The sequence below is a fragment of the Astatotilapia calliptera genome, chromosome 17, assembly GCF_964374335.1.
Source record: "Astatotilapia calliptera chromosome 17, fAstCal68.1, whole genome shotgun sequence".
Taxonomy (NCBI): Eukaryota; Metazoa; Chordata; class Actinopteri; order Cichliformes; family Cichlidae; genus Astatotilapia; species Astatotilapia calliptera.
The window spans coordinates 18,667,805-18,695,599 of NC_137438.1; the positions used below are offsets into that span (position 1 = coordinate 18,667,805).

A 27,795-nucleotide genomic window follows, 5' to 3' on the forward strand; every position below is an offset into this window, starting at 1 on the left:
CCATTTCACAAGCCTACAAGCGTCGCACTTCCGGCCTCAGCAGTCTTTGAGTACGCGGCCCTTGAGGACCGTTAAGGCTGCGTAATTTAAGGCTGCAGACCCTGAATTGGGATAGAGCCATACATACATGTTTTGGTTCGTGCAACTGGTCCGTCGGGTTATTGTCTCCCCAGAAACATTTCCGTTGTGTTTTGTGTGCTTTTGCAGCGTTTTTCTTTTTGCAGGTGTTTTTCTTTTTGCAGTGTTTTTCTTTTTGAAGCGTTTTTCTTTTTGCAGCATTTTTCTTTTTGCAAGTGTTTTCTGAAGTTGCAGTCCGTTTGGCCTCTCAGGGCCACCGTAGTAACACACCCATACATTTGTAGAAAAACAATGGGACAGACAGTCTAAATTATTTGTTGATGGTGTCATTTTGTTTATTGCATAATCAAACTGGTTACAGCATTCTCACATTATCAGTGTGTACAGTAAAAAAAAACTAAAGCAGCAACATTCTTAGTGAAATTAAATGAACCCAATTTATGAAGTATTACAGTTTCATGTGTGAGAATAGTTTACATTTTGGATACAGGTTTTTCCAAATGCAGACCTTGTTGACTCTTTAATTTCTCTTTAATGAAATTATGGACTTAATTGGTAGATTGTTATGACCCTGGCCATAATCTGTCTTGGTGGCTGTTTCTTTGTCTGTGTCTTTAAGTCTCTGCAGGTCCCTGATTGGATGAGCTGACGGCTGCTGATTGGCCCCCTGATCATATGGTTGCTTCAAAATCTGTCACCAGTAGTTGTCCCGGGGCAGCCACTGACAGCAGCAGCAGACCTGACCCTGGCCTCCAAAACCTGTGACATTTGTGCCTGTGACTTTTGCGACTTGCTGAGTTCTGTATATAGTGTGCACATTAGTTTTCACTGTAAATAGCACATTGTAAATAGCACTGGAACAGAAGGGGTGAGCTGCCTTATTGTTTTTCCTTGCACAGTTTTCTCAGTTAGGGAGTTAGGTGTAATGCTTGTCTTTTGTTTGGTTTTTGATTTCACATAGGGCTTTAGATAGCACCTCCTCCTGACTTAGCTTGTTTTGTTTGTTATTTTGGCCTTTGTTCACCCCGGAGCTTCATTTTTCAGTGTAGACAAATAAACCACCGTTCACTAAGAAATTGGTTTTCCCTCTGTGTATGGTTTTGGGGACCAGGGCGGGGTCAATCTTTTCAACTCTTATGTTGCGTTCCTGTACCCCTAGACTGGGGCGTAACAAGATCCATCTACTGTAACTGGAAAACTAAACAAAGAGTCGTTAATAGAGAAAATATTCTGGAGCTTAGAAAAGAAACTATTACATGACTTATTTGTAAGTGAGTCATTTCCCGACACCACTCCTGAATGTAGGGTTCCCCCACCCTACTGTTAAGTTTACAGATTCTCACAGTCGTCTTCACCTCTTTGTGTCTGAGGGTTTGTGTTCATTCCTGAAGTGTGGAGGAAGATTTTTAGAGTTCCTAGACAGACTGAATCCTGGAGATTCTGCTCTGTCCTCCTTTTCATCCACATCGTCAGTTGGTCTGAGAGAAAAAACATCAAAGTTAAAGCTTTAAGGTAAATTTCAAAACTTAAATTTAATACTCACTGTAAAACTTTTTATTTGTCATTACATATTGCATTATTTTATAATTAAAACATGAGGAATTCCATTTTGCTATAGTAGCATGCACCCTACTGGCATTGCAGCATTATTTTGAGTGAGCCATTATTTTGGAGTACCGTCTCCAAATTGAAGGCCAAGTTTCATATAATGGGGGATGTCAGAAACACAGCACAAAATGGTTGTTCCAAAAAAGACAACCATTTCCTAAGCACTTAAGAACCGTAGGTGGTTTTCTACAGATTTGCACAGTCCAAACAGACTGCACACAGCCAATCTCAGGTCTTATAGGGCTGCCAGTAGGCCAGCATGACTGCACTACACCATCAAGCACAAATTTCCTTACTGGGAATTAGTTTAATTTTAGCAGCTTCAGAATGTGAACTAACATTCAGTCATTAATTTCTTTTTGTTTTTATCTAAAATTCCAGCATAATGATGAACACATTATTAGAGATGGCACAATACCACTTTTTAACGTCCGATTCCGTTACCGATATCATAAATTTGGATATCTGCCGATACCGATATGAAGCTGATATAGTGTATTTTATAATCAATAAAACTTAAAAAAAAAAATATCTGCATTTTGTATAAGTTAATACTCGAGTTTTTAAAAAACAAAACACTAAAGCTATTCTGTTATACCTCTACTTAGTGGAAATATTAAACAAACAAACTAACAGGCCCTCTTCTCTGGGCCTGGACTCACATGTAAAGTCTTTGTCTCGTTCCTTTATTTGAAACTTTATTATTTAAACAGGCCTTCCGTTAATCAACACTTTTGAATTGTTTTGAATTTGCATTATTTATATTGTCTATTTTATTACTCAATGTTTTCTTTATTTTAACCTTTGTGTACAGCGCTTAATAAATAAACCTTACTTACTTACTAATAGGGTTGCCAACTCCCAGCAAAATGCTTAATTAACGTAATCGACTTTAATTTAATGCACGTGTAAAATAAATGCACAGAAATCAATTATTTTTGTAAAAATAATTAAATCGATTCAACATATTTCTTCAACAGAATTGCAGACTGCACAGATGGTAATATAAAGTAATATAGCTTACTAGGGTATATATTAGACTTAATAGTTACTATATACACTAATGGACTTCTATACATTTTACATCCGATGAAAACTTTGGAGGTAAGATTCAACAACAAACAAAACAACACACAAAACAAAACAATTCAAATAATTATTTATTAAAAACTAGACACTTTAAATGATAATAACAAAGAAAAGTATTTCTTTGAGCCCCCATTTCCCTGTTAAAGCCCTACCTGGCCCCCTGGCAAAACTTTGCTACACCCACACCTGCACAGTTACCAACTGCTAGGTATGTAGAAAGTAATATTAAATAAATTCTAACAACAGCTTATCAAGCTTAAACGTTTCTGGTGCAAAGTGGGCAATAAACAAACAAGAGAGACGGGACTCGTGACAGAAAAGCCAATCAGCTAGTCATTGATCAGTTCCATGATTGAAGTAGCAACAGGAGGGGGAGAGAAGGTTGTTAAGCTTACCATGGGAATGCTTTACAAACATTCAGTGATGAATTTACACACTTGGTTTACTTCTCATGGATATCTTTCTCGGAGATGAAATGCTGGTTTGATAGTGAGGCTCCAAATGCTCAACTAGACTGCGAACAGGTCTCACACGCCACAGCGGCTCTATCACGTGACGCATACTGCTCCGACGTGCTAAGGTCATGAGCTGGGTTACGACATGTCGCAAGTTTTGTCAGGTGCTTTTGTGATATTTAATGGATCGCATTACATTTTTTATTTCTCTCCGATATCCGATCCAGTAATTTAGGCCAGGATCGGACCGATACCGATACGTAATATCGGATCACCGACGCAAATGAATACAGAGCTCAACTGAGGGAGCTAAAGGTAATGCCATCAATCAATCGCCTAATCATAATACTAACTGCACCGATAAAATAGTATTATTGTGAACAAAAACATCTTTTTAAAAACATTATTTTGATTTTGTTTTTAAATCTCACTTGTTACTACTAAATGTGATGCCATACTACTAATGACCTACTAATTTTAATTCAGGTGTGTTGCAGCACTTGATCTATAAAGTGAACATCAACCTCAATTTAAAAATAATAGGCTGTGGGGGCGCTTGTGTACACTGATGGAGTAGGACGCACTCTTCTCAGCTCCGCACTTTTCTTCTTTTTTTCCAACAATTTAACGCGACATCGTGCCTCTTTAATTAACTGGTCAACAGCACTACTGCTTTGCATCGACTACGATAAATACTGGACGACATGCCGCCTAAAAAAGATGCAACACACTGCCAGAAAGCAGTAGCTGAAAATTCTGCGAGCACCGACGCCATATTAGCAGCTATCGCTAGCCTAAAAACCTCTATGGAGACCCGCCTTGACACAATTGAGTGTACTTTGTCTATGCTCCAGGCAGATATCCGGTCATCTGAACAGCGTCTAGATCAGGGCTGCCCAATCCCAGTCCTCGAGAGCTACTATCCTGCAGCTTTTGGATACATCCCTACTCCAACACAGCTGAATCAAATGGTTTGATTACCTCTTCAGCATGCCATCATGTTTGGCAAAGGCCTGATAACAAGCCATTCATTTGATTCGGGTGTGTGGGAACAAGGATGCATCTAAAAGCTGCAGGACGGTAGCTCTCGAGGACCGGGATTGGGCACCCCTGGTCTAGATGTTATCGATGAGTCGCTTACTACAATGGACAGCCGTGTTTGTATGCTTGAAGCTACATGCAAGGAACTAAAGGCAGCCACCAATAACCTGCGTGGCAAGCTAGGCCAGATGGAGACGCGCTCATGTCGGGCCAACATTAGGATTGTTGGAGTGAAGGAAGGTGCTGAGGGCGGTAAGCCTGCGGACTTTGTTTCATCCCTGCTGCTGGATGTGTTGGGGAAAGACAACTTTATTAAGCCGATAAAAGTGGAGAGGGCACACTGCACCCTTAGACCAAAACCAACGGCTGGCCAGTGAACGAGGGCTATCATAGCCCAGTTGCATCATGAGAAAGACGTGTGGCATGTCCTGCGTCTGGCACGCCAACGTGCACCGTTGAGCTGCGATGGAGAGAATTTGTCCATCTTCCCTGACTACACTGCGGAGGTCCTTGCACAGGCCTTCAATACGGTCAGGAAAAAGCTTAGTGCCTCCGGAGTGACGTGCAGTCTGCGCTACCCGGCCCAGCTTCGGGTAGTTCACAACAACATCACTAACACCTTCAAGTCTCCTGCTGAAGCTGAACGTTTTGCGGACTCACTGTAATCGTGACCTGGTAATATATTTGTTCATGTTGTTGATGCGGCTGTATTTTTGAACATTCTCACTCTTCTCTTCCTATAGTGAGAGTCGCGATTCGTTCAATCATTTTTTGAATGCTTCTGTGGTGCTAGCTTTCTATCATTGTTGTTTGTTTTTTTTGCTACGACGTCTTAAAACTTTTCTCTATTGTGAAGTACTGAGAACGTTTACATTATAACTTTGGTTATACACAAGTCATTTTATACAGGGAGTGCAGAATTATTAGGCAAATGAGTATTTTGTCCACATCATCCTCTTCATGCATGTTGTCTTACTCCAAGCTTTATAGGCTCGAAAGCCTACTACCAATTAAGCATATTAGGTGATGTGCATCTCTGTAATGAGAAGGGGTGTGGTCTAATGACATCAACACCCTATATCAGGTGTGCATAATTATTAGGCAACGTCCTTTCCTTTGGCAAAATGGGTCAAAAGAAGGACTTGACAGGCTCAGAAAAGTCAAAAATAGTGAGATATCTTGCAGAGGGATGCAGCAGTCTCAAAATTGCAAAGCTTCTGAAGCATGATCATCGAACAATCAAGCGTTTCATTCAAAATAGTTAACAGGGTCGCAAGAAGCGTATGGAAAAACCAAGGCGCAAAATAACTGCCCATGAACTGAGAAAAGTCAAGCGTTCAGCTGCCAAGATGCCACTTGCCACCAGTTTGGCCATATTTCAGAGCTGCAACATCACTGGAGTGCCCAAAAGCACAAGGTGTGCAATACTCAGACACATGGCCATGGTAAGAAAGGCTGAAAGACGACCACCACTGAACAAGACACACAAGCTGAAACATCAAGACTGGGCCAAGAAATATCTCAAGACTGATTTTTCTAAGGTTTTATGGACTGATGAAATGAGAGTGAGTCTTGATGGGCCAGATGGATGGGCCCGTGGCTGGATTGGTAAAGGGCAGAGAGCTCCAGTCCGACTCAGACGCCAGCAAGGTGGAGGTGGAGTACTGGTTTGGGCTGGTATCATCAAAGATGAGCTTGTGGGGCCTTTTCGGGTTGAGGATGGAGTCAAGCTCAACTCCCAGTCCTACTGCCAGTTTCTGGAAGACACCTTCTTCAAGCAGTGGTACAGGAAGAAGTCTGCATCCTTCAAGAAAAACATGATTTTCATGCAGGACAATGCTCCATCACATGCGTCCAAGTACTCCACAGCGTGGCTGGCAAGAAAGGGTATAAAAGAAGAAAAACTAATGACATGGCCACCTTGTTCACCTGATCTGAACCCCATTGAGAACCTGTGGTCCATCATCAAATGTGAGATTTACAAGGAGGGAAAACAGTACACCTCTCTGAACAGTGTCTGGGAGGCTGTGGTTGCTGCTGCACGCAATGTTGATGGTGAACAGATCAAAACACTGGTAGAATCCATGGATGGCAGGCTTTTGAGTGTCCTTGCAAAGAAAGGTGGCTATATTGGTTGCTGATTTGTTTTTGTTTTGTTTTTGAATGTCAGAAATGTATATTTGTGAATGTGGAGATGTTATATTGGTTTCACTGGTACAAATAAATAATTGAAATGGGTATATATTTGTTTTTTGTTAAGTTGCCTAATAATTATGCACAGTAATAGTCACCTGCACACACAGATATCCCCCTAAAATAGCTAAAACTAAAAACAAACTAAAAACTACTTCCAAAAACATTCAGCTTTGATATTAATGAGTTTTTTGGGTTCATTGTGAACATGGTTGTTGTTCAATAATAAAATTATTCCTCAAAAATACAACTTGCCTAATAATTCTGCACTCCCTGTATGTTTGTGTCTTTTTTTCTTTTTTTTTACCCAATCAGTCGATTTATGGGTGTAACCAAGGCTGGACTGGGACAAAAAATCGGCCCGGGCATTTTGACTAGAGACCGGCCCACCAGGATAAAGATTGAAAATGTGACGTCATTCAGGGGTAAAACCGCAAAGGATTCTGGGAACTTGTGGCAAGAGGTACTAGCGCACGCAGGCTTTCAATTGAACTCCGTTACACAGCGATAAAAAGAAACACAAAAAATGGCAAGAAGCTGTTGTATTATTAACTGCAACAGCCGGTCGCATGACAGCCACGGGAAGCTGATCGTTTTTTTTTAATCGGTTTACGTCGTTGAAGAGAAATGTTTTAAGCCATGTTTCCGAAGTAAGACCTGACGGATGGTCTGGATATACCAAATATAACGTCTCAGAACACTCCAGCTCACATGTTAGTCTGCTCCAAGCATTCCCACAAAGGTCAGAGTTTTTTAGTCGTTAATACGTCATTTTTCTTAACATAATTGGTGATATAGGTTACAAGCAAGTCTGGCGCTGAACAGAAATTGTCGCGCTATGCTCCTTTGTTTATTGTGCATAAATAGTAAATTGTCCTGACAAAATATTGCGTTTCGCTTCTGTTATTACCATGGTACATTGACAAAAACATATACTTTTATTCACAGGGTAAAACAGTTGTTTTGTATCACTAATTGTCCAGTGTGATTACAACATACAATATTATTGTCACTGCTACATTTCTGTGATGAACCAGAAATTATTTCCACTACTAATTAATTACCGTTGAGCTCAAAGGTTATATTAATAAATGGTTAACGAATGTGTATTTATGACGACGATTTGTGAGACTGGTAAACTTACCTTTGTTCGTACCATGGTCTTTACTTTCTACACGGTGCATTTCAAGGTCCTGTACCCATCCGTCAGTAAACTGTACCTGGGCTTGTTGCAGTGACCTGAAGTTACTAAACTTCATGAGTGTATGCACTCACTCCAAGAACCGTGTAATTATAAATATGAGCGTGGTGAAAGTTGGGCAGCACGCTAACGTCTTTTGTCCCTCTGTGTTCTCGTAAGGGTCTGACCCTTTCACACCTTTGATTTTTTCCTCGTATCTTTTCTTTGTCTTTTCATCGAGTCTGTCTTTGTACGGACCGGCATTGTTCTCCTTTTGTTTTGTACATTCCTTTTTTGTGCGGCAAAGAAAAAACAAGAAGGTATTGGAACCGGAGAATGAACGTTTTGCGGTGCTGCAAATGCTTGCATTTGATGCGGTACTTGGATTGTTTTGCCACGAGTTCCCGGCATGCAATGCGTGAAAATCACATGATTGCTAAACAAGGGGGCGGGTGCATTCGGCCTCCTCGGCTGTAATTAGTCCAGCCCAGAGTCGATCATGACCAATTGGCCAATCCAACACCTTTCATTATATATACCCTTCCTTAAAAAAAAAAAAAAAAATCCATCGGCCCATAAAAACAAAAAATCGCCAGCGGCCCACCGGGCAAATGCCCGGTATGCCCGATGGCCAGTCCAGCTATGGGTGTAACTATTGTTTTGATTAATGGAGTCTGGTGCGGAGCTGCTATACACGAAGGATGTTTTTTTCTCTTTTTCTTTTTTGTTTTTTTGTGCTCCTCTTCCCGGCAGTCCCCTTAATGCACGCTGGGATGGGCCACAGTGGTTCTTGTTCTTTTTTGCGGCCTTTTTCTTTTTGGGGGGTGGGGTTCAGTGTTCTTGTTGTTAATTTTGTTTTATGTTTACATCCTGGAATTTCAAGGGCTTAGGCAGAGCTTTGAAACGTGGGAAGGTTATGTCACATTTGAAGCATTTATCTTCTGATAGAATTTTTCTTCAGGAAACTCATATTCACTCCAATGAACAGAGATGTTTAAGAGCAAATTGGGTGTCGAAGGTTTACTGGTCCACTTTCACATCTAAGGCCAGAGGTGTTGCTATACTCATACGGAAAACCACTCCATTTATATTTGGATCCGTCGTTACTGATCCGGATGGGAGATTTGTTTTGGTCTCTGGGTCCATTAACTCTTTTCCACTGGTCTTGCTAAATATCTATGCCCCTAATTTTGACTGTCCTGACTTCTTTTCCAAAATATTTGACCTAATTTCTGAATATAATATGTCTAATATAATTGGTGGCGATTTTAACTGCTATTTTGATCCTGTTTTAGATAGATTGTCTACAAAAATAGCCCTCACTACTAGATCCACGGCAGTTTTGAACAATCTGGTAAAATCACACAACATGGTAGACGTTTGGAGGCTTCAGCATCCAAATGACAGGCAATATTCCTTTTTTTCACCTGTACATCGTAGCTTTACCAGAATAGATTACTTTGTTACAGATTCTAGACTATTACCCAGTATTATCAGCTCTGCTTATCATCAGATCTTGATTTCTGACCATGCCCCACTTACCATGAAAATAGATTTTAATTTAAAGCCTTGAATTTTCAATTGGAAATTCCATTCTACCCTTCTGTCAAACAAAAACTTCTTAAAACATAACGACAACGGTGAGGTCTCTGATTCCACTCTTTGGGAATCTTTTAAGGCAGCATTGCGTGGCAAGATCATCTCCTTTCAAACATTTTCGAAAAGAACTAGATTAAATCGTCTGTCCCAAATTGAGTCTGAATTATCAACATTAGAGGAGGCACTTCGCCAATCTGATACTGAGGACATATCTAATGCTAATCTAAAACTAAAACTCGAATACAATCATATTTTGGGAACCCAAGTCGGTAGCGATATTATTAAATTGAAACAAAGACACTTTGAGTTGGGAGATAAACCCCATAAATTACTTGCCAGACAATTAAAAGATGTGCAAGCCTATCGCACCATACACAAAATTGCCTCCTCTACCGGTGAATTAATTACTGATCCTAAGCTGATTAACGACAGATTTGTTGAGTTTTTCAGCACACTGTACTCTTCTAAATCAAACACCACTGACTCTGAGCTTTTTAGCTTTCTTAACTCTCTGAGTATTCCAACCCTTACAGAATCTGCCACCCAAGCACTTGAAGCTGACTTCAGCATCACAGAAGTCAAAGCTGCTATAGTTTCTTTCCCTAGCTGTAAAGGCTGCGGACCGGATGGGTTCAACATAGAATTTTATAAAGCCCATATTGATATAATCGCTCCACTTTTACTCAGAATGGTGAACTGCTCTATTGCACAGGGCTCTTTCCCTGATAGCATATATGATACCCACGTTTGTCTTCTCCCTAAGAAGGACAGAGACTACAACGAAGCATCTTGTAAATGGTGACGCGCTCCCACAATGCATTGCGGTGTGACGTCAACTCCAAAGCCCTATAGGCTGTGCGAAATTTTGCACTTATAGTATAGCATGTGTAAGTCTCTAACACCAAATCAAACTTGCATGTCAATTTTCAATTTACCAAAATGGAAATGAGGTTTTATGGTTCACGCAAACTATGTTTATGCTATTACAAATATATATATTTTTACCTTTTTATATATTTTCTTTGTGGCAAAAATGCTGACAAAATATACCTACACTAAATGTGTGTAGAAAAATATTGCTAAGCGCACCATGGACTAACTCTTCTCTACTGACCTTAATAAACTGTAGTTTCACGAGATCAGACAGCTGCTTCTTATCTGAATCATGCAGGTTGTTTTTACTCAGGTCTAGATGTGTCAGGTGAGAAGGGTTGGCCTTCAGAGCAGAGACCAGAGTAGCACAGCTGGTATTTGATAAATTACAGCTCTCCAATCTGAATAAAGCAAGCAGATAAAATCACTGATAATTCATTCAGATGATTTCACGTTTTAAATGCGCAGCTCAGGATTACTGCAATCAAAAAATCAATCAGCTTCTGTGAAATGAGTAGTGACTATTCATTCTGTTATCGTGGATCATAATCATCTCAGCTACACACATGCAAAGGTCAGCATGACATTCAAACACATATTCATATCAACAGACATCATGCTGGTGACCTCTGTCAAGTCTCTTACAGGATTACACGATCAGTATGATATAAATATGTTAAACATATAAAAATATGTGTTTTAATGTCGCTTTCTTTGTGTGTGTGTCTCCTTCATTATCTTAAATAAATCAAATTTTCCTTATTTGAAAACAAAGTAAATTTCGGAAAAGAAAAATGAAAATATAATTAAAAGAAAAATTTACAGCTTGATGGATGGAAGTAGAGTGCTTGGGAAATAAACAGATGTGTAAAGACTTGTTTAAAACAAAGCATTATATTGTTTATTAGGCAAATAAACTAAATGATTAAATACTCAGTATTTGCATACAAATAATAACTAAAAAACTATTTTGTATTTCTTGTTTTGGCATTCCTGCTGGCATTCTTTTCCTGCACATGTCTCTTTTGTTAGGGAGTTCCAGATAGTTTCTAGCTGTTTCCAAATTTGATTCCACTATATCCCAAAGCTTCCAATAAGATACAAGTCAGGACTTCATCATGAGATATTTCATACTGAATTTCATGTTTTTCTTTACCCAAGTTCGAGCAGGCACATTGGACTTCTGTAACATTATTGTAATTATAAGTAACAGACTCTAAATTAACTCACATCAGAGTCTCAAGTGTACACTTTGGACTCTCCAGAAAACCACAGAGCTGTATGATCCCTGAATCCTGCAGATTGTTGTCACTCAGGTCTAGATGTTTCAAGTGAGAGGGGTTGGACTTCAAAGCAGAGACTAGAGCAGCACAGCTGATCTCTGACAACCTGCAGTTTTTCAATCTGAATAAAGGAAAAAACAGATAAAGTCATTAATAATTCAAATAGCTGCTTATTATTTCATTTCCATGACCATTGATGACCTATATTGGACAGCAATAGACTCCTTTGTAAGGAGATTAATTTAATTCACAAGTCAAACAACTGAGATATCTCCAGAAATAAAAGCAATCCCATTGAAATAACCTTAGAGTCTGCAGTCTACAGTTTGAACTCTCCAGAGCAGCACATAGCTGCTTCAATGCTGAATCCTTCAGGTGGTTTCCACTCAGATCCAGCTCTGTCAGATGGGAAGGGCTGGACTTCAGAGCTGAGGCCACAATTTCATAGTGAGTTGTTGAGAGCCAACAGTTAGAAAGTCTGTAATGGCAAAAATATTAGAAAACATTATTATAAATAGGACATTTTATATTCATTTTGTACATTTGAGTTGGAGTCTTGCTGTTTGGCATTTTGTTATTTATATCAGTGGTTCATCAGTTCCACTTGGAAAGATGATCTCTTTGCCTGCTGTCAAGCAGTAAAGAAATTAAACCAAACATTTGACAGTGTCAGATCTGAACCTGATTAAATATGATAACAATTAAATATGTGGATGTGGACTTTTAATATCTAAAAACATTCATGATAAATCCTGAATCTGGTTCTACAAAAGTTTTTTTTCCTGTTCCAAGGGTGTTTTTCCTTCCTAATGTTGCCAAATCCTTGCTCATAGGGGGTTGTCTGCTAATTAGGGCTTTCTCTGTATTATTTTAGTGTCTTGACCTTAAAATGTAAAGTGCCTTGAGACAACTGTAAATAACCTGCTGCTCCTGCACATTAAAAATCCAATTTAGGTGGTTCAGCATCTGATTAAAATGACTGTTGAATGCCTCCTAGGTGAGGTGATGTCCAACTGGAAGGAAGCTTTAAAAGAGAGCATTGGGAGGATAAGCATAAGCACAATTATTATCACATCTGGGCTCACCGAAACTTTCTGCAATTCCTCACAGCTGGAATCAATCTCCGCTGTCCCTCGGGTGATGTGTTGTATTTCCCAAGGTCCAACTCATCCAGAACCCCTTCGGACATCTCCAGCATGTAGGCCAGGCCTGAGCAGTGGATCTCAGAGAGTTTCTGCTTTGATCTGTTTTCTGACTTCAGGTACTCTTGGATCTCCTGATGCACTGAGAGGTCATTCATCTCCATCAGACAGTGGAAAATGTTTATGCTCCTGTCAGGAGAGATTTCATAACTATTCATTTTTTTGAGGTTCTTGATGACTCTCTGGATGATTTCTGGTTTGTTCTCTGTCTGACCCAAGAGGCCTCGTAGCAGTGTCTGGGTGGACTCCAGAGAGAGGCCATGAAGGAAACGAACAAAGAGGTCAAGGTGGCCATTTTTACTTTGGAGGGATTTTTCCATGATTCTCCAGAGAAACACATCCAAAGAGGAGCTTTTCATGTCATCATCATCATAATCATCACCGAATAAATGAGGAAAAATATTTATCAGGAAGTCCTCCACCACCTGTGTCTTCCTTTCAGTGTGACAGTGGAACATGTAGACAGCAGCCAGAAACTCCTGAATGCTCAGATGAACAAAGGAGTAGACCGATTTCTGGAAGATCACACACTCTCTTTTGACGATCTCTGTACAAACACCTGAGTACACTAAGGTCTCTGTGACATCCAGACCGCACAGTTCCAGGTCTTCTTGGTAGAACAGGATGTTTCCTTTCTCCAGATGTTCAAAGGCCAGCCTCCCCAACTTCAGGAGAACTTCCCTGTCAGCCTGCATCAGCTCCTGTGGACTCGTCTCATGTCCCTCGAGGTACTTGTTCTTCTTCCTCTTTGTCTGAACCAGCAGGAAGTGTGAGTACATGTCAGTCAGGGTCTTGGGCAGCTCTCCTCTCTGCTCTGTGGTCATGTGCTCCAGAACTGTAGCAGTGATCCAGCAGAAGACTGGGATTCTACACATGATGTGGACGCTCCTGGATGCCCTCATATGTGAGATGATTCCGCTGGACAGCTCTTCATCACTGAATCTCCTCCTGAAGTACTCCTCCTTCTGGGCGTCAGTGAAGCCTTGTACTTCTGTTACCCTGTCAACATATATGGGAGGGATCTGATTGGATGCTGCAGGTCGGGAAGTTATCCAGATGAGAGCGGAGGGAAGCAGATTCCTCTTGAAGAGGTTTGTCAGCAGCCCAATAACTGATGACTTCTGTGTGATATCAGACATGAGCTTCCTGTTGGTGAAATCCAATGAAAGTCTGCTTTCATCCAGGCCGTCAAAGATGAGCAAAAGTTTACAGACAGCGAGCTTCTCTGCTTTGACCTTCTGCAATGCTGGATGGAAAACATGGAGCAGCTCCAGAAGACTGTACTGCTCATCTCTGATCAGGTTCAGCTCCCTGAATGAAAGCAGAATCACCACACTGATGTCTTGGTTCTCCAAACCTTTGGCCCAGTCCAGAGCGAACTTCTGTACTAAGAAAGTCTTTCCAACACCAGCAACGCCATTCGTCAGAACCACTCTGATGGGTCTCTGTTGTTCAGGTAAGGCTTTAAAGATGTCCTGGCACCTGATTGGAGTGTCATAAAGGATCTTGGAAGCTGTCTCCAGCTGCCTCACCTCATGTTGGGTATGAACCTCTTCACTCTGTCCCTCTGTGATGTAGAGCTCAGTGTAGATCCTGTTGAGGAGGGTTCTACTTCCTGTTTCATCAGTTCCTTCAGTCACACGTTCACATCTCCTCCTCAGACTGATCTTATGTTCATCTAATACCTCCTGCAGGACAGCATCTGCTAAATGAAACAATAATCATTGGCCTCATTAACTAATATTTGCATGCACAATTTACACATTTGCATTTGTATTCTTACCTTTCAAAAAAATAAAGTGTTCCCATGCAAAATCAGCATGCCAGATTCATGAAACATGATTACTGGCCTCTTTTGTTCTTACCACTGTGCGTTTGTTAGTACATCAGAGTTGCTCAGAAACAACAGACTAACACAATACAAGAAAAAGAAGAAAAAAGAAGGGTAAGAACCATGAACCCTAATCTATCAATCCCATGTGAGAAGCTCAATGCAGTGGAAAAAAAGAGTGTAGTGTTAAATGTATATTGTCGACATATGACTGGGTGCGTTTTGTTCTTATAGTTTATATAAATAAAGGGGTCACAAGCAAGGACATCAGGTAAAGACAGCATTACAACTGATGTAGGGAGTGGTCAGAGGGAAGTGCAAACAAATTCCGGTACAAAAATATTGATAAATCATGGGTTTTTTTTTTGTGATTTGTGTGTATGCATTGAGACCCAGCCTAACAAAATATAGTGAAAGAAAACAAATATCACAATAAGAAGTCCATTTTTCAGAAATGAGACCATCAGCAGATATATGTTAAGTCTTACTTTATACACTGCTGCTCTTACCGGTAGTCTGGAGTTCAGCTCCGGTTCTGGGTCCACTGATGTCCAAGGAATTCAGACAAAGAATTGTAGATTTGTAGAATTGTACACAGGTTGGTAAGTTTTTTAGAACCATTTCTAATTAAATCATCACTTCAAACAATTGTACATAGGTACAAGTTATTTGGATATGTCACTATTTTTCCATGGTTTGGAAGAAGACCTGAACTGTCATCCTCAGATGAGAGAAAATTAAAGGATATTCCTGCCTGCCATGAACTGGTTTACTGTCCCCTGAGAACCAAATTTTACACCGTCATGGAGTGAGAGTCATAAGCTTCTCTAAAATCTAGGTTGGTACGCAAAACAAAACTAGAATTTAATGAGATAATTAATAAAAAAACAAAATTCTTAGTACAAAGTCTATGCTTACAAAATTATGAACATGGTATTAAATCCAGTCAATTTCTAGTGAACCAACTAAAAATAAATAAAGAAAAAACAACTTGAAATAATCTGCAAAACTCTCTCAAAGAGATTAGAGAAAATAACCCCCTCTTAATTCATCCTGACCAAACTTGTTTCATAAAAGCTAGGCACTCATCAACAAATACACGTAGATTACTTAATTTGATAGACTACTTCATACAGTAAAAACATCGAAACTACAATATTTTCTTTAGATGCAGAAAAAGTGTTTGACAGAGTTAACTGGAAATTTCTATTTGCAACTTTACACAAATTTGGTTTTGGAACCTCTTTCATTATCGATCCATCCATCCATCTTCATCCACTTTATCCAAGACCGGGCCGCGGGGGCAGCAGCCTAAGCAAAGAGGCCCAGACCTCCCTCTCCCCAGCCACCTCCTCCAGCTTATCCAGGGGAACACCAAGGCGTTCCCAGGCCAGCCGAGAGATATAATCTCTCCAGCGTGTCCTGGGTCTGCCCCGGGGCCTCCTCCCGGTGGGACATGCCTGGAACACCTCACCCAGGAGGCGCCCAGGGGGCATCCTTGTCAGATGCCCGAACCACCTCAGCTGGCTCCTTTCGATGTGGAGCAGCAGCTGCTCTACTCTGAGCCCCTCCCGGATGGCCGAACTTCTCACCCTATCTCTAAGGGAGAGGCCAGCCACCCTTCGGAGGAAGCTCATTTCTGCCGCTTGTATCCGCGATCTCGTTCTTTCAGTCACTACCCACAGCTCGTGGCCATAGGTGAGGGTAGGGACGTAGATCGACCGGTAAATTGAGAGCTTCGCTTTTACACTCAGCTCCCTCTTCACCACGACGGACCGGTGCAGCGTCTGCATTACTGCAGCTGCAGCCCCAATCCGTCTGTCGATCTCCGGCTCCCTTCTCCCATCACTCGCGAACAAGACCCCGAGATACTTGAACTCCTCCACTTGGGGCAGGAACTCATCACCGACCCGGAGTGGGCACTCCACCCTTTCCCGGCTCAGAACCATGGCCTCAGATTTGGAGGTGCTGATCCTCATTCCCGCTGCTTCACACTCGGCTGCGAACCGTTCTAGTGCGAGCTGGAGGCCCTCACCCGATGAAGCCAACAGAACCACATCATCCACAAAAATCAGAGATGAGATTCTGAGGCCACCAAAGCGAAAGCCCTCCGCCACTTGGCTGCGCCTAGAAATCCTGTCCATAAAAATTATGAACAGAACCGGAGACAAAGGGCAGCCCTGGCGGAGCCCATCACCCACCGGGAACGAGTCCGACTTATTGCCGGCAATGCGAACCAAGCTCTTGCAACGGTTGTATAGGGATCGAATGGCCCGTAGCAATGGGCCAGACACCCCATACTCCCACAACACCTCCCACAGGACACCCCGAGGGACACGGTCGAATGCCTTCTCTAAGTCCACAAAACACATGTAGACTGGTTGGGCAAACTCCCATGCACCCTCAAGTATCCTGGAGAGGATAAAGAGCTGGTCCAGTGTTTCGCGACCAGGACGAAAACCGCATTGTTCCTCCTGTATCCGAGGTTCGACTAGCGGACGAACTCTCCTTTCCAGCACTCTGGCATAGACTTTCCCAGGGAGGCTGTGGAGTGTGATCCCCCTGTAGTTGGAACACACCCTCCGGTCCCCCTTCTTAAAGATGGGGACCACCACCCCGGTCTGCCAGTCCACAGGTACTGCCCCTGATCTCCACGCAACATTGCAGAGGCGTGTCAACCAGGACAGCCCTACAATGTCCAGAGCCTTCAGGAACTCGGGGCGGACCTCATCAACACCAGGGGCTCTGCCACCAAGGAGTTGTTTAACTGCCTCAGTGACCTCACCCCCGGAAATTGGCGGAGTCATCCCAAGACTCTGCTTCCTCCTCGGAAGACGTGTCAGTGGGATTAAGGAGGTCCTTGAAGTATTCCTTCCACCGCCTGACAATTTTCTCAGTCGACGTCAGCAGCGCTCCGCCAGCACTATACACAGTGCAGGTAGAGCACCGCTTTCCCCTCCTGAGACGCCTGACGGTTTGCCAGAATCTCTTCGAGGCAGTCCGAAAGTCTTTTTCCATGGCCTCTCCGAACTCCTCCCACACCCGAGTTTTTGCTTCAGCCACTGCCCGAGCCGCATTCCGCTTGGCCTGTCGATACCTGTCGGCTGCCTCCGGAGTCCCACAGGCTAACCAAGCCCGATAGGACTCCCTTCACCTCTGGTGTCCACCATTTGGTTCGGGGATTACCACCACGGCAGGCCCAAATCACCTTGCGGTCGCAGCTCAATGCTGCAGCTTCGGCAATGGAGACGCTGAACATGGTCCATTCGGACTCAATGTCCCCAGTCTCCCTCGGAATGCTGTTGAAGCTCTGCTGGAGGTGTGCGTTGAAGATCTCGCGAACTGGGGCCTCTGCTAGACGTTCCCAGCACACTCTCACTACGCGTTTAGGTGCACCAGGTCTGTCCAGCGTCCTCCCCCGCCACCTGATCCAACTCACCACCAGGTGGTGATCAGTTGACAGCTCAGCCCCTCTCTTTACCCGAGTGTCCAGAACATATGGTCGCAGGTCTGCTGATACGATTACAAAATCGATCATCGACCTACGACCTAGAGCGTCCTGGTGCCACGTGCACTTATGGACACTCTTATGTTCGAACAGGGTGTTCGTTATGGCCAAACTGTGATTAGCACAGAAGTCCAATAACAAAGCACCACTCGGGTTCAGATCAGGGAGGCCGTTCCTCCCAATCACGCCCCTCCAGGTCTCGCTGTCGTTACCCACGTGAGCATTGAAGTCTCCCAGCAGGACAACAGAGTCTCCAGGTGGAGCACCTTCCAGCACCCCCCCCAAGGGACTCTAAGAAGGCTGGGTACTCCGAACTGCCACTCGGCGCATAAGCGCAGATGACAGTCAGGACCCGTTCCCCGACCCTAAGGCGCAGGGAACAAACCCTCTCGTCCACCGGGAAAAACCCCAACGTACCGGCAGCAAGCTGAGGGGATATTAGAATACCCACCCCAGCCCGCCGCCTCTCACCAGGGGCAACTCCAGACTGAGACAGAGTCCAGCCCCTCTCCAGGAGACTGGTTCCAGAGCCGAAGCCATGCGTAGAGGTGTGCCCGACTATATCTAGCCGGTACCTTTCAACCTCACGCACTAACTCAGGCTCCTTCCCCACCAGAGAGGTGACATTCCATGTTCCTATTGCCAGTCTTGGCAGCCGGGGGTCAGTCCGCCAGGGCCTCCGCTCCTGGCCGCCACCCGACACACAATGCACCCGACCCCTATGGCGCCTCCTGCGGGTGGTGGGCCTGCGGGAGGATGGGCCCATGTCTCCTCTTCAGGCTGTGCCCGGCCGGGCCCCATGGACTAAGGCCTGGCCACCAGACGCTCACCCTCGGGCACCCTCCCCGGGCCTGGCTCCAGGGCGGGGCCCCGGTAACCCTATCCCGGGCAGGGTAAACTGTTCCCTCGATATTGTTTTCATAAGGGTCTTCTGAATCGCTCTTTGTCTGGTCCCTCACCCAGGACCAATTTGCCATGGGAGACCCTACCAGGGGGCAAAAGCCCCCAGACAACATAGCCCCTGGGATCCCTGGGACACACAAACCGCTCCACCACCTTATCATGGTAGAGGGGTTTGCCCTGGTGGGTTGCAGAGTATGCGGGTGCCTACTGGGGTCAGCGGGGGAGCTGGCCCCAGGGAGGGGCCACTTGCCCCTCCCTTCCTTCCCTCCCCATCTCCAGCTGCCTCCCTTTTCCCGCTCCACCACAATCACCCACACATGCAGGGCCTTGGGGTGGAGGTGTGTCACCAGGGTGCAGGGGAGGCATCCCCCCTCTGTCCCCTTCTGGCTGCCTGTGCCTCAATTTTATCCCACAACTTAGACATTCACATTACTCACATTCTCATAACACATACATATAGGACCTTGGGGGTGGGCACGCTACACGGCATCCAGATGACTTGTAATCTTATGTGCAGCACTTTGTGATTCTCTCTTGAAAGGTGCTATATAAATGAAAATTCATTTATTTATTTATTTATGACCATCAGGATGTACAACCTCACCCCTGGCGCCATTGCTGACCTCTCAATTTTAAATACACGTATACATTGAGGGCTGTCAGGAGGGGCAATGAGCTTACCTGCTGCTCTCTGGCAGGTAGCTCCATGCCCTCCTGGGTTTTAAATGCACCTTAGAACACACATGCATCAACATTACATATGAGCGGGCAGAGGGAGGTTTGGAGTCTTCACACCCCCCCGTTCTCTGTTGCCTGTTGGGGCGGGGGAGCTGGGAGGAGGAGTTGGCCATCCGATTAGGGTCTGGAATGTGGTGCCTCCCTGCTGCTGCGGAGTCTGGGCGGTCTTCTTCTCTCCACCCCAGGGAAGAGGGTAACACTACCTGGGTCTGGGTGCAGTTTCCCCCTCCAGGGGCAAGGGTACCTAGCCATGGGGTATAGAGTACACATGGGGAGTGTGATTGTGTGTACAGTGTCTATTTATGTCTGTCTCCACGTTGAGTGAGTGCTGCGTAATTGCATATAATAATAATAATGGATTGCATTTATATAGCGCTTTTCGGGGCCCTCAAAGCGCTGTACAATTCCACTATTCATTCACTCTCACATTCACACACTGGTGGAGGCAAGCTACAGTTGTAGTCACAGCTGCCCTGGGGCAGACTGTAAGAAGCGAGGCTGCCATATCGCGCCATCGGCCCCTCTGGCCATGAGAGCATGAGGGTGGGAATGGATGTTTGTATCTGTGTGTGCCTGTTTGTTTGTGTCTATATGTCAGGTCGGGTATCAGATGCCACCTCTCTAGGGACATCTCAGGCCCTCCAAGGTATTGAGGCCTATCTCCCCCCCACCACTCCCCCTGCCAGTGGCAGACGCCCTCAAACATTGGTGTATTGGTGGTTCTTTGTGTCCGGGGATGGGAGTCCAGGTACGTACCGGCTCACAACTGGTGGTTGCTTGTAGGGGCCTGGAGCCTGGGGCTTGCTCGGGCCCCTTCGGGGGTGTAGTGCCCTCGGCCTCTTGGCCTGGGGCTCAGTCAGTCTGGCACAGCTGGCTGCCGGTGGAGCTCACGGGCACGTCACTGCAACCCCCCGGCTTCTGCTCTGCGGCTACTGAGTGACCCCTCATCTGGGGCTCTCCTCAGCTCTTTCCGGGATAGTGGCATGGTCGCCCCTCCGTTGGTCTTCCTTGGTCTCTTGTGCTCTCAGGGCCTCTGGATGTCTGAAGCCTGGATCCCCTCCATACCTGCTTCATGCCCTGGAGGATGGGGCTATGGCTTCCCACACCCTCTAGCAGATCATTACATGAAGTAACCTTTTAAATACAAGCGCGCTCACGCTCACAGGTGTACACACGGGTGCTCACACACACAAACTACACCCTTTTTGGCTCCTACCTCAAAGCACACTATACACTGTTGATCTTACATGCACAATAATATTCAATATTTAGTATTTACTGTTATATTCACATAGATCATCTCGATGATGTTGTTTATTATATTATTATATATGCTTGTTTATATGCTTGGGAATTCTTTCACGTCATCTTGGTGGCTGTTTATGTTCCTCCCTCTGCTAACCCCAAAGCTGCATGTGACACCATTCACTCTGCCGTAGCCCGGTTACAGACTCAGCACCCGAGTGCCTTTATTGTGATCTCGGGTGACTTCAACCATGTATCACTGGACAATACACTACCAACATTTAGACAATATGTGGACTGTCCCACCAGGGGAGAAGAAATTCTAGACCTACTGTATGCTAATGTCAAGGATGCATACAGCTCCTCCTCCCTCCCCCCACTTACTGTCAGATCATAACCTGATTCACCTCACCCCCCCGCTATGTGCCAATTGTGAGGAGGGAACCTGTGACCACGAGGACTGTTAGGAGGTGGTCAGAGGAGGCCTTAGCAGAACTACAGGGCTGTTTCGAGGTGACCAACTGGGAAACACTCTGTGAGCCTCACGCCGAGGACATCAATGGACTTACTGAGTGTATCACAGACTACATAACTTTCTGCACCGACTCCATTGTTCCAGCTCAGACTGTTCATTGTTACCCAAATAACAAGCCGCGGGTGACTAAGGACATCAAAGCCCTCCTCAACAACAAGAAAAGGGCTTTCAGAGGGGGCAATAAAGAGGAGGTGAGGAAGGTCCAGGTGTTACTAAAGGACAAGATCAGAGAGGCTAAGGACAATTACAGGAGGAAGCTGTAGTGGAAACTCCAGCAGAATAGCATGAGAGAGGTGTGGAGGGGCATGAAGACCATCACTGGATTCAGGCCAACCAACAGCAGGGGAGCTGAGGGAGGTGAGAATAGAGCTAACGAGTTGAATCTGTTTTTCAATAGATTCGACACCACAGTGTCTGCTCACACCCCCACAACCTCACCTGTAGTCTGCCTGGAATCCAGAGCCACACCACTGTGCCAGCCTCTCTCTTCACATGGCGCTGTTGCCTCCTGTGAGATTCCTGACACCCCTCTCCCACCCATCACCTTCACTTAATACCAGGTTGAGATGCAAATGAGGAGACTTCACTCAGGCAAGTCTGCTGGACCAGACGGAGTGAGTCCCCTCGTCCTCAAGACCTGTGCCCCCCAGCTGTGTGCAGTCTTTCATAAACTGTTTATGCTGAGTCTGAGTCTGCAGAGGGTACCAGTGATGTGAAAGACATCATGCCTCGTCCCTGTACCAAAGACGCCACGTCCCAGTGGCCCCCAGGATTACAGGCCCGTGGCACTGACCTCCCACATCATGAAGACCCTGGAAAGGCTCATCCTGGACCAGCTGCGACCCATAGTAAGACCACATCTGGATCCCCTTCAGTTCGCTTATCAGCCTCGTCTCGGAACTGAGGACGCCATCATCTACCTGATCAATCGTGTCTACACCCATCTGGACCAGCCGGTGAGCACTGTGAGGGTCATGTTTTTTGACTTTTCTAGTGCTTTCAATACCATCAGGCCGACCCTCCTGGGTAATAAGTTAGCAGCAATGCTGTTGCATGCTGGGGGTGCAGGCTGAGGGTAGGAGATGCCAACAGACTCAATAAACTAATCCGTAAGGCCAGTAATGTTGTGGGGATGGAGCTGGACTCCCTCAAGGTGGTGTCGGAGAGGCGGATGCTGTCCAAGATAAAGACAATGTTGGATAACACCTCCAACCCACTCCATGACATGCTGGTCAGTCACAGGAGCACGTTCAGTGAGAGACTGAGATTACCGAAAAGCACCACTGAACGACACAGGAAATCTTTCCTGCCTGTGGCCATCTCCCTGTACAACGCATCCACTTAACACACTGGTTACTGCTACAACTACACATGTTTCTTTTCCAGCTATTTATTAATGAGTGACTTATGTGTATATATATTAAAAAAACACCCAGCACGCCCCTGCGGGCGGTTTATCCTTCAAGCTCGGGTCCTCTACCAGAGGCCTGGGAGCTTGAGGGTCCTGCGCAGTATCTTAGCTGTTCCCAGGACTGCGCTCTTCTGGACAGAGATCTCCGATGTTATTCCCGGGATCTGCTGGAGCCACTCGCCTAGCTTGGGAGTCACCGCACCTAGTGCTCCGATTACCACGGGGACCACCGTTACCTTCACCCTCCACATCCTCTCGAGCTCTTCTCTGAGCCCTTGGTTTTTCTCCAGCTTCTCGTGTTCCTTCTTCCTGATATTGCTGTCATTCGGAACCGCTACATCGATCACTACGGCCGTCTTCTTCTGTTTGTCTACCACCACTATGTCTGGTTGGTTAGCCACCACCATTTTGTCCGTCTGTATCTGGAAGTCCCACAGGATCTTAGCTCGGTCATTCTCCACCACCCTTGGGGGCATCTCCCATTTTGGCCTCGGGACTTCCAGGTTATACTCGGCACAGATGTTCCTGTACACTATGCCGGCCACTTGGTTATGGCGTTCCATGTATGCCTTGCCTGCTAGCATCTTGCACCCTGCTGTTATGTGCTGGATTGTCTCTGGGGCATCTTTGCACAGCCTGCACCTGGGGTCTTGCCTGGTGTGATAGACCCCAGCCTCTATGGATCTTGTGCTCAGAGCTTGTTCTTGTGCTGCCATGATTAGTGCCTCTGTGCTGTCTTTCAGTCCAGCTTTGTCCAGCCACTGGTAGGATTTCTGGATATCAGCCACCTCCTCTATCTGCCGGTGGTACATACCGTGCAGGGGCCTGTCCTTCCATGATGGTTCCTCGTCTCCCTCCTCTTTCTTGGGTTTCTGCTGCCTGAGGTATTCACTGAGCACTCGGTCAGTTGGGGCCATCTTCCCAATGTATTCTTGGATGTTCGTTGTCTCATCCTGGACTGTGGTGCTGACACTCACCAGTCCCCGGCCCCCTTCCTTCCGCTTAGCGTACAGCCTCAGGGTGCTGGACTTGGGGTGAAACCCTCCATGCATGGTAAGGAGCTTTCTTGTCTTTATGTCAGTGGCTTCTATCTCCTCCTTTGGCCAGCCTATTACCCCAGCAGGGTACCTGATCACGGGCAGGGCGTACGTGTTGATGGCCCGCATCTTGTTCTTACCATTCAGCTGACTCCTCAGGACTTGCCTGACCCTCTGCAGGTACTTGGTGGTTGCAGCTTTTCTAGCGGCCTCTTCATGGTTCCCATTCGCCTGTGGGATCCCCAGGTACTTGTAACTGTCCTCTATGTCTGCAATGTTGCCTTCTGGTAGTTCAATCCCCTCAGTTCTGACTACCTTCCCTCTCTTTGTTACCATCCGACTACACTTCTCCAGTCCGAACGACATTCCAATGTCATTGCTGTATAGCCTGGTAGTGTGGATCAGTGAATCGATGTCTCGTTCACTCTTGGCATACAGCTTGATGTCATCCATGTACAGGAGGTGGCTGACAACTGCTCCGTTCCGTAGTCGGTATCCGTAGCCAGCCTTGTTAATGATCTCACTGAGGGGGTTCAGGCCTATGCAGAACAGCAGTGGGGACAGAGCATCTCCTTGGTAGATCGCGCACTTGATGGTGACTTGTGCTATGGGCTTGGAGTTGGCCTCTAGTGTTGTGATTCTGATTCTGATTCTGATGAAATAGACCAATACGGCAAGGCTGGGATGGCCCATTTGGTAAAGTAAATCCGTTGGGCATCTTTCTTTGCCTTTAGACAATAACTCTGATGGCAAAAGAACCGAACGGGACAGGTGGAAAAAATCCAAAAAACCCCCAAAACAAACAAAAACAAGAAGAAACGTCCAGCAGAACCAGGCTCAGTATGGCACAGGGAGAGTGGAGAGAGAGAGACAGGACAAAATGGAAACTATGGGAGAGGACACAGCGTTCAAAAATTACTAATGATTAAATGCAAAGTGGGGATAAACACAGCGAAAAAAATGTGCTTAAAAAAAAAAGAAGCTAATTTTATCATTAGAAGCACAGAGCAGCTAAGGTATGGTTCATGGCCAAAAACTGACATTTTAAGCCCAATCCTAAGAGGGTGTCTGTCTCCTGAATCCAAACTAGAAGTTGATTCCGCTCAAGAGGGGCCTGAAAGCTGAAGGCTCTGACTCCCACTTTTAAATACTCTAGGAACAACAAGTAAGCCTGCAGTCTGAGAGTGAAGAGCTTAAGAGATAACAGAGTGAATGTGAAAAGTGAATCTGTGTTAACTGTGAGCCGTTTTCACTCCGACCACGTAACATACCCATGACTTTGTGGACTGGTGCCAGCAGAACTACCTCCAGATCAACACTGGTGGTAGACTTCCACAGGCACAAACATCCTGCACTGCAACCACTAAACATTCAAGGCATGGACATTGAGGCTGTGGACAGCTACAGGTACGTTATATTATACTCAGTTGTATATAGCATTTGTATTTGTTTTTATTCTATTGTATATAGCATTTTATTTTATTCTATTCTATTGTGTACAGTTGTGCAAAGTATCTTATTCTTATCCTATTCCAGTGTTTTTCTAATTTTTGCTATGTAACTTTGCACTTTCTACTTTCTGCTGTAACAAAACAAATTTCCCACCTGTGGGACTAATAAAGGTTATCTTATCTTATCTTACCTTATCTGTCATGTCCCGAGGCATTCCTCAGGAACGTGAAAGGTAACCTTCGCGTTCCCATGATGTGCACTGGGTTGTGGATGGAATTCAATAGATTGATGTTTTGGCAGTAATACACATTCCAACGTGTATTCCAGCCCTAGCCCTAATCCTAACCCTAACCTTATCCCTAACCTTAACCACCACCTTAACCGTGTTAGATAGTGTTTTCCAAAGCGATTACAGTAAAATAAATGTGTAGATTCATTCCAAACGCTTCTCATGTTTCTTAATTTTTCCGACCTCATAATATAGGGATGTGTATGCTTATATGGGTGTCCGAAAGCGTAACATACCGAAGATTTGTCACCTAGTGTAAAATTTTACGCTTTGAGAGTAAGAACGTGTTGGAACTGTCGAGCATGGTGGTGATAACATCATGCTTGACAGTTCCACTTTCAGTTAAAAAGCCACAACCTGCTGTCTTAGTTAATTATATGTCAATCTCCAGCCTTCCTTTTATTTCAAAAATTCTTGAAAGAGTAGTTGTCAAACAGCTAACAGATCATCTGCAGAGGAATGGTTTCAGTCGGGTTTCAGAGTGCATCACAGCACAGAAACAGCTTTAGTTAAGGTTACAAATGATCTTATGGCCTCTGGCAGTGGACTCATCTCTGTGCTTGTCCTGCTAGACTTCAGTGAAGTGTTCAATACTGCTGACTGTAATATTTTATTACAGAGATGAGAGCACGCTTTAGGTTTTACAGGTATGGATACCTGGTTTATCTATCCATGAAGCCAGATGACACATAGCAATTGGTAAAACTACAGGAATGTCTCAAATTTCCTGCTTCTACATTCAGCTAAAACACATTTTATTGTACTCTCCCCTAAAAATGTTTGCAATATGGTATCTAACTAGATCCATATTGTGGATTGCATTACTGTGAACCCCAGTAACACTGTGAGGAATTTTAGAGTCGTTTTTGACCAGGATATATCATTCAGACATCCTGTCTCAGAGTAATGCTGAAAAGCTTGTTCATGCATTTGTTACACTAGACTAGGCTGTTCAGGTCACTGAAAGCCTTCAGATGTTTCAAAACGCTGCACTGAGAGTACTCAGGGACTAGAAAGGGAGCATTTTTCTCCCCTATTAGTTTCTCTTCATTGCCTCTCTGTTAAATTCAGAATCAAATTTAGATCAGTCAATCAATCAATCAATCATCCCCCCCCCCCCCACCACACACACACACTTAAAGAGTAAAATTGGGCTGGATACGCATGAGCCAAGTGAGATAGATTTGTAGATTGCATAAAGTGAATGAAATAATGACGGAGGGCTACATTTAAATTTGTCAGCTTGACCTTGGAAACATGGACACAGTTGGCTGTTCCAACAGAACAATAGGTCCATGCTAGGATTTTGAATTAACTAGCAATTCTGCCAAAAATAATAGTCAAATATCCAGAATTATAGGAAAAAAAATCAGAAAGATAATATAATAAAAAAGAATAGAGCAAAAGTAGAAAAGCACAATGGGGAAACAACTGCTGCCCTTGGAAGAAAGAAAAAACATACAAAAACCAAACAGCACCTGGAAGAGAAAAATATGGGAAGATAAACACAACACAAATCAACAACTGTGTTGTTTTTGTGTGTGAGTGTCTTTGTGTGCGTCTTTTTCACAAATGTGCTTCGTAAAGAGGTTGAGAGGCTGTAATAACCTCGGACCCGAGGGCCCACATGTTAATGACAACCAAGTGCCAACCGAAGCAGATTTAGTGGATTTATATTTAGAAAGTTATTAAAGATGTATGCTGTTTACAGTTACAGTTGCAAACTGTCCTGTTTTAGCTGAGACATCTCGTATAATGAGCAAAATTGGTGCATTGTGATTCTGGCATGCCAGCGTCCCTTATTTGATAGTTAAAAACTTGGCAACCCAACAGCGATCCCACGCTAGAAAAATAACAGTTCAAAGATATCTTTAAAAACTCAGTAACCATGACATTAATGCCAAATGCAAACATCTCATCACAACTACCAGTAGAAACAGTCTCTTACTTTTTGTCTGAAGGGCTAGACTCACCACTGAATGCCAGAGGAACATCTCTGGAAATGCGACGCTTCATAGACAAAAGCCTGGATCCAGTGAAGGATGAGGATCCTGGTCGATCCTTGTCCTTCTTCAGATCACTCATTTTTCAGTCTGAGAGAGGAACAAGCAACACTAAGTGTGTGCACAGAGCAAGAATCATGACAAACACGTTTGTCCAATAATTACCCTGAAGACTAGCAGGACAGGAAATACAACACACACTCACACACAACAACACACTCACACAGACACATACCTATACA

The 27,795-nt window shown here is 44.5% G+C and overlaps 1 protein-coding gene across 1 annotated transcript; it reads right to left on the reverse strand.

Moving 5' to 3' along the window:
- Window positions 1-388: 388 nt before the first annotated feature.
- LOC113008813 (protein NLRC3-like) lies at window positions 389-27,795 on the reverse strand. Its single transcript, XM_026146617.2, has 6 exons — window positions 27,524-27,795; window positions 12,485-14,306; window positions 11,704-11,877; window positions 11,347-11,520; window positions 10,358-10,517; window positions 389-1,556 (listed from the first exon to the last, which is right to left on the reverse strand). The coding sequence occupies exons 1-6, from the start codon at window positions 27,633-27,635 to the stop codon at window positions 1,548-1,550; spliced, it is 2,451 nt and encodes an 816-aa protein (XP_026002402.2). The 5' UTR covers window positions 27,636-27,795; the 3' UTR covers window positions 389-1,547.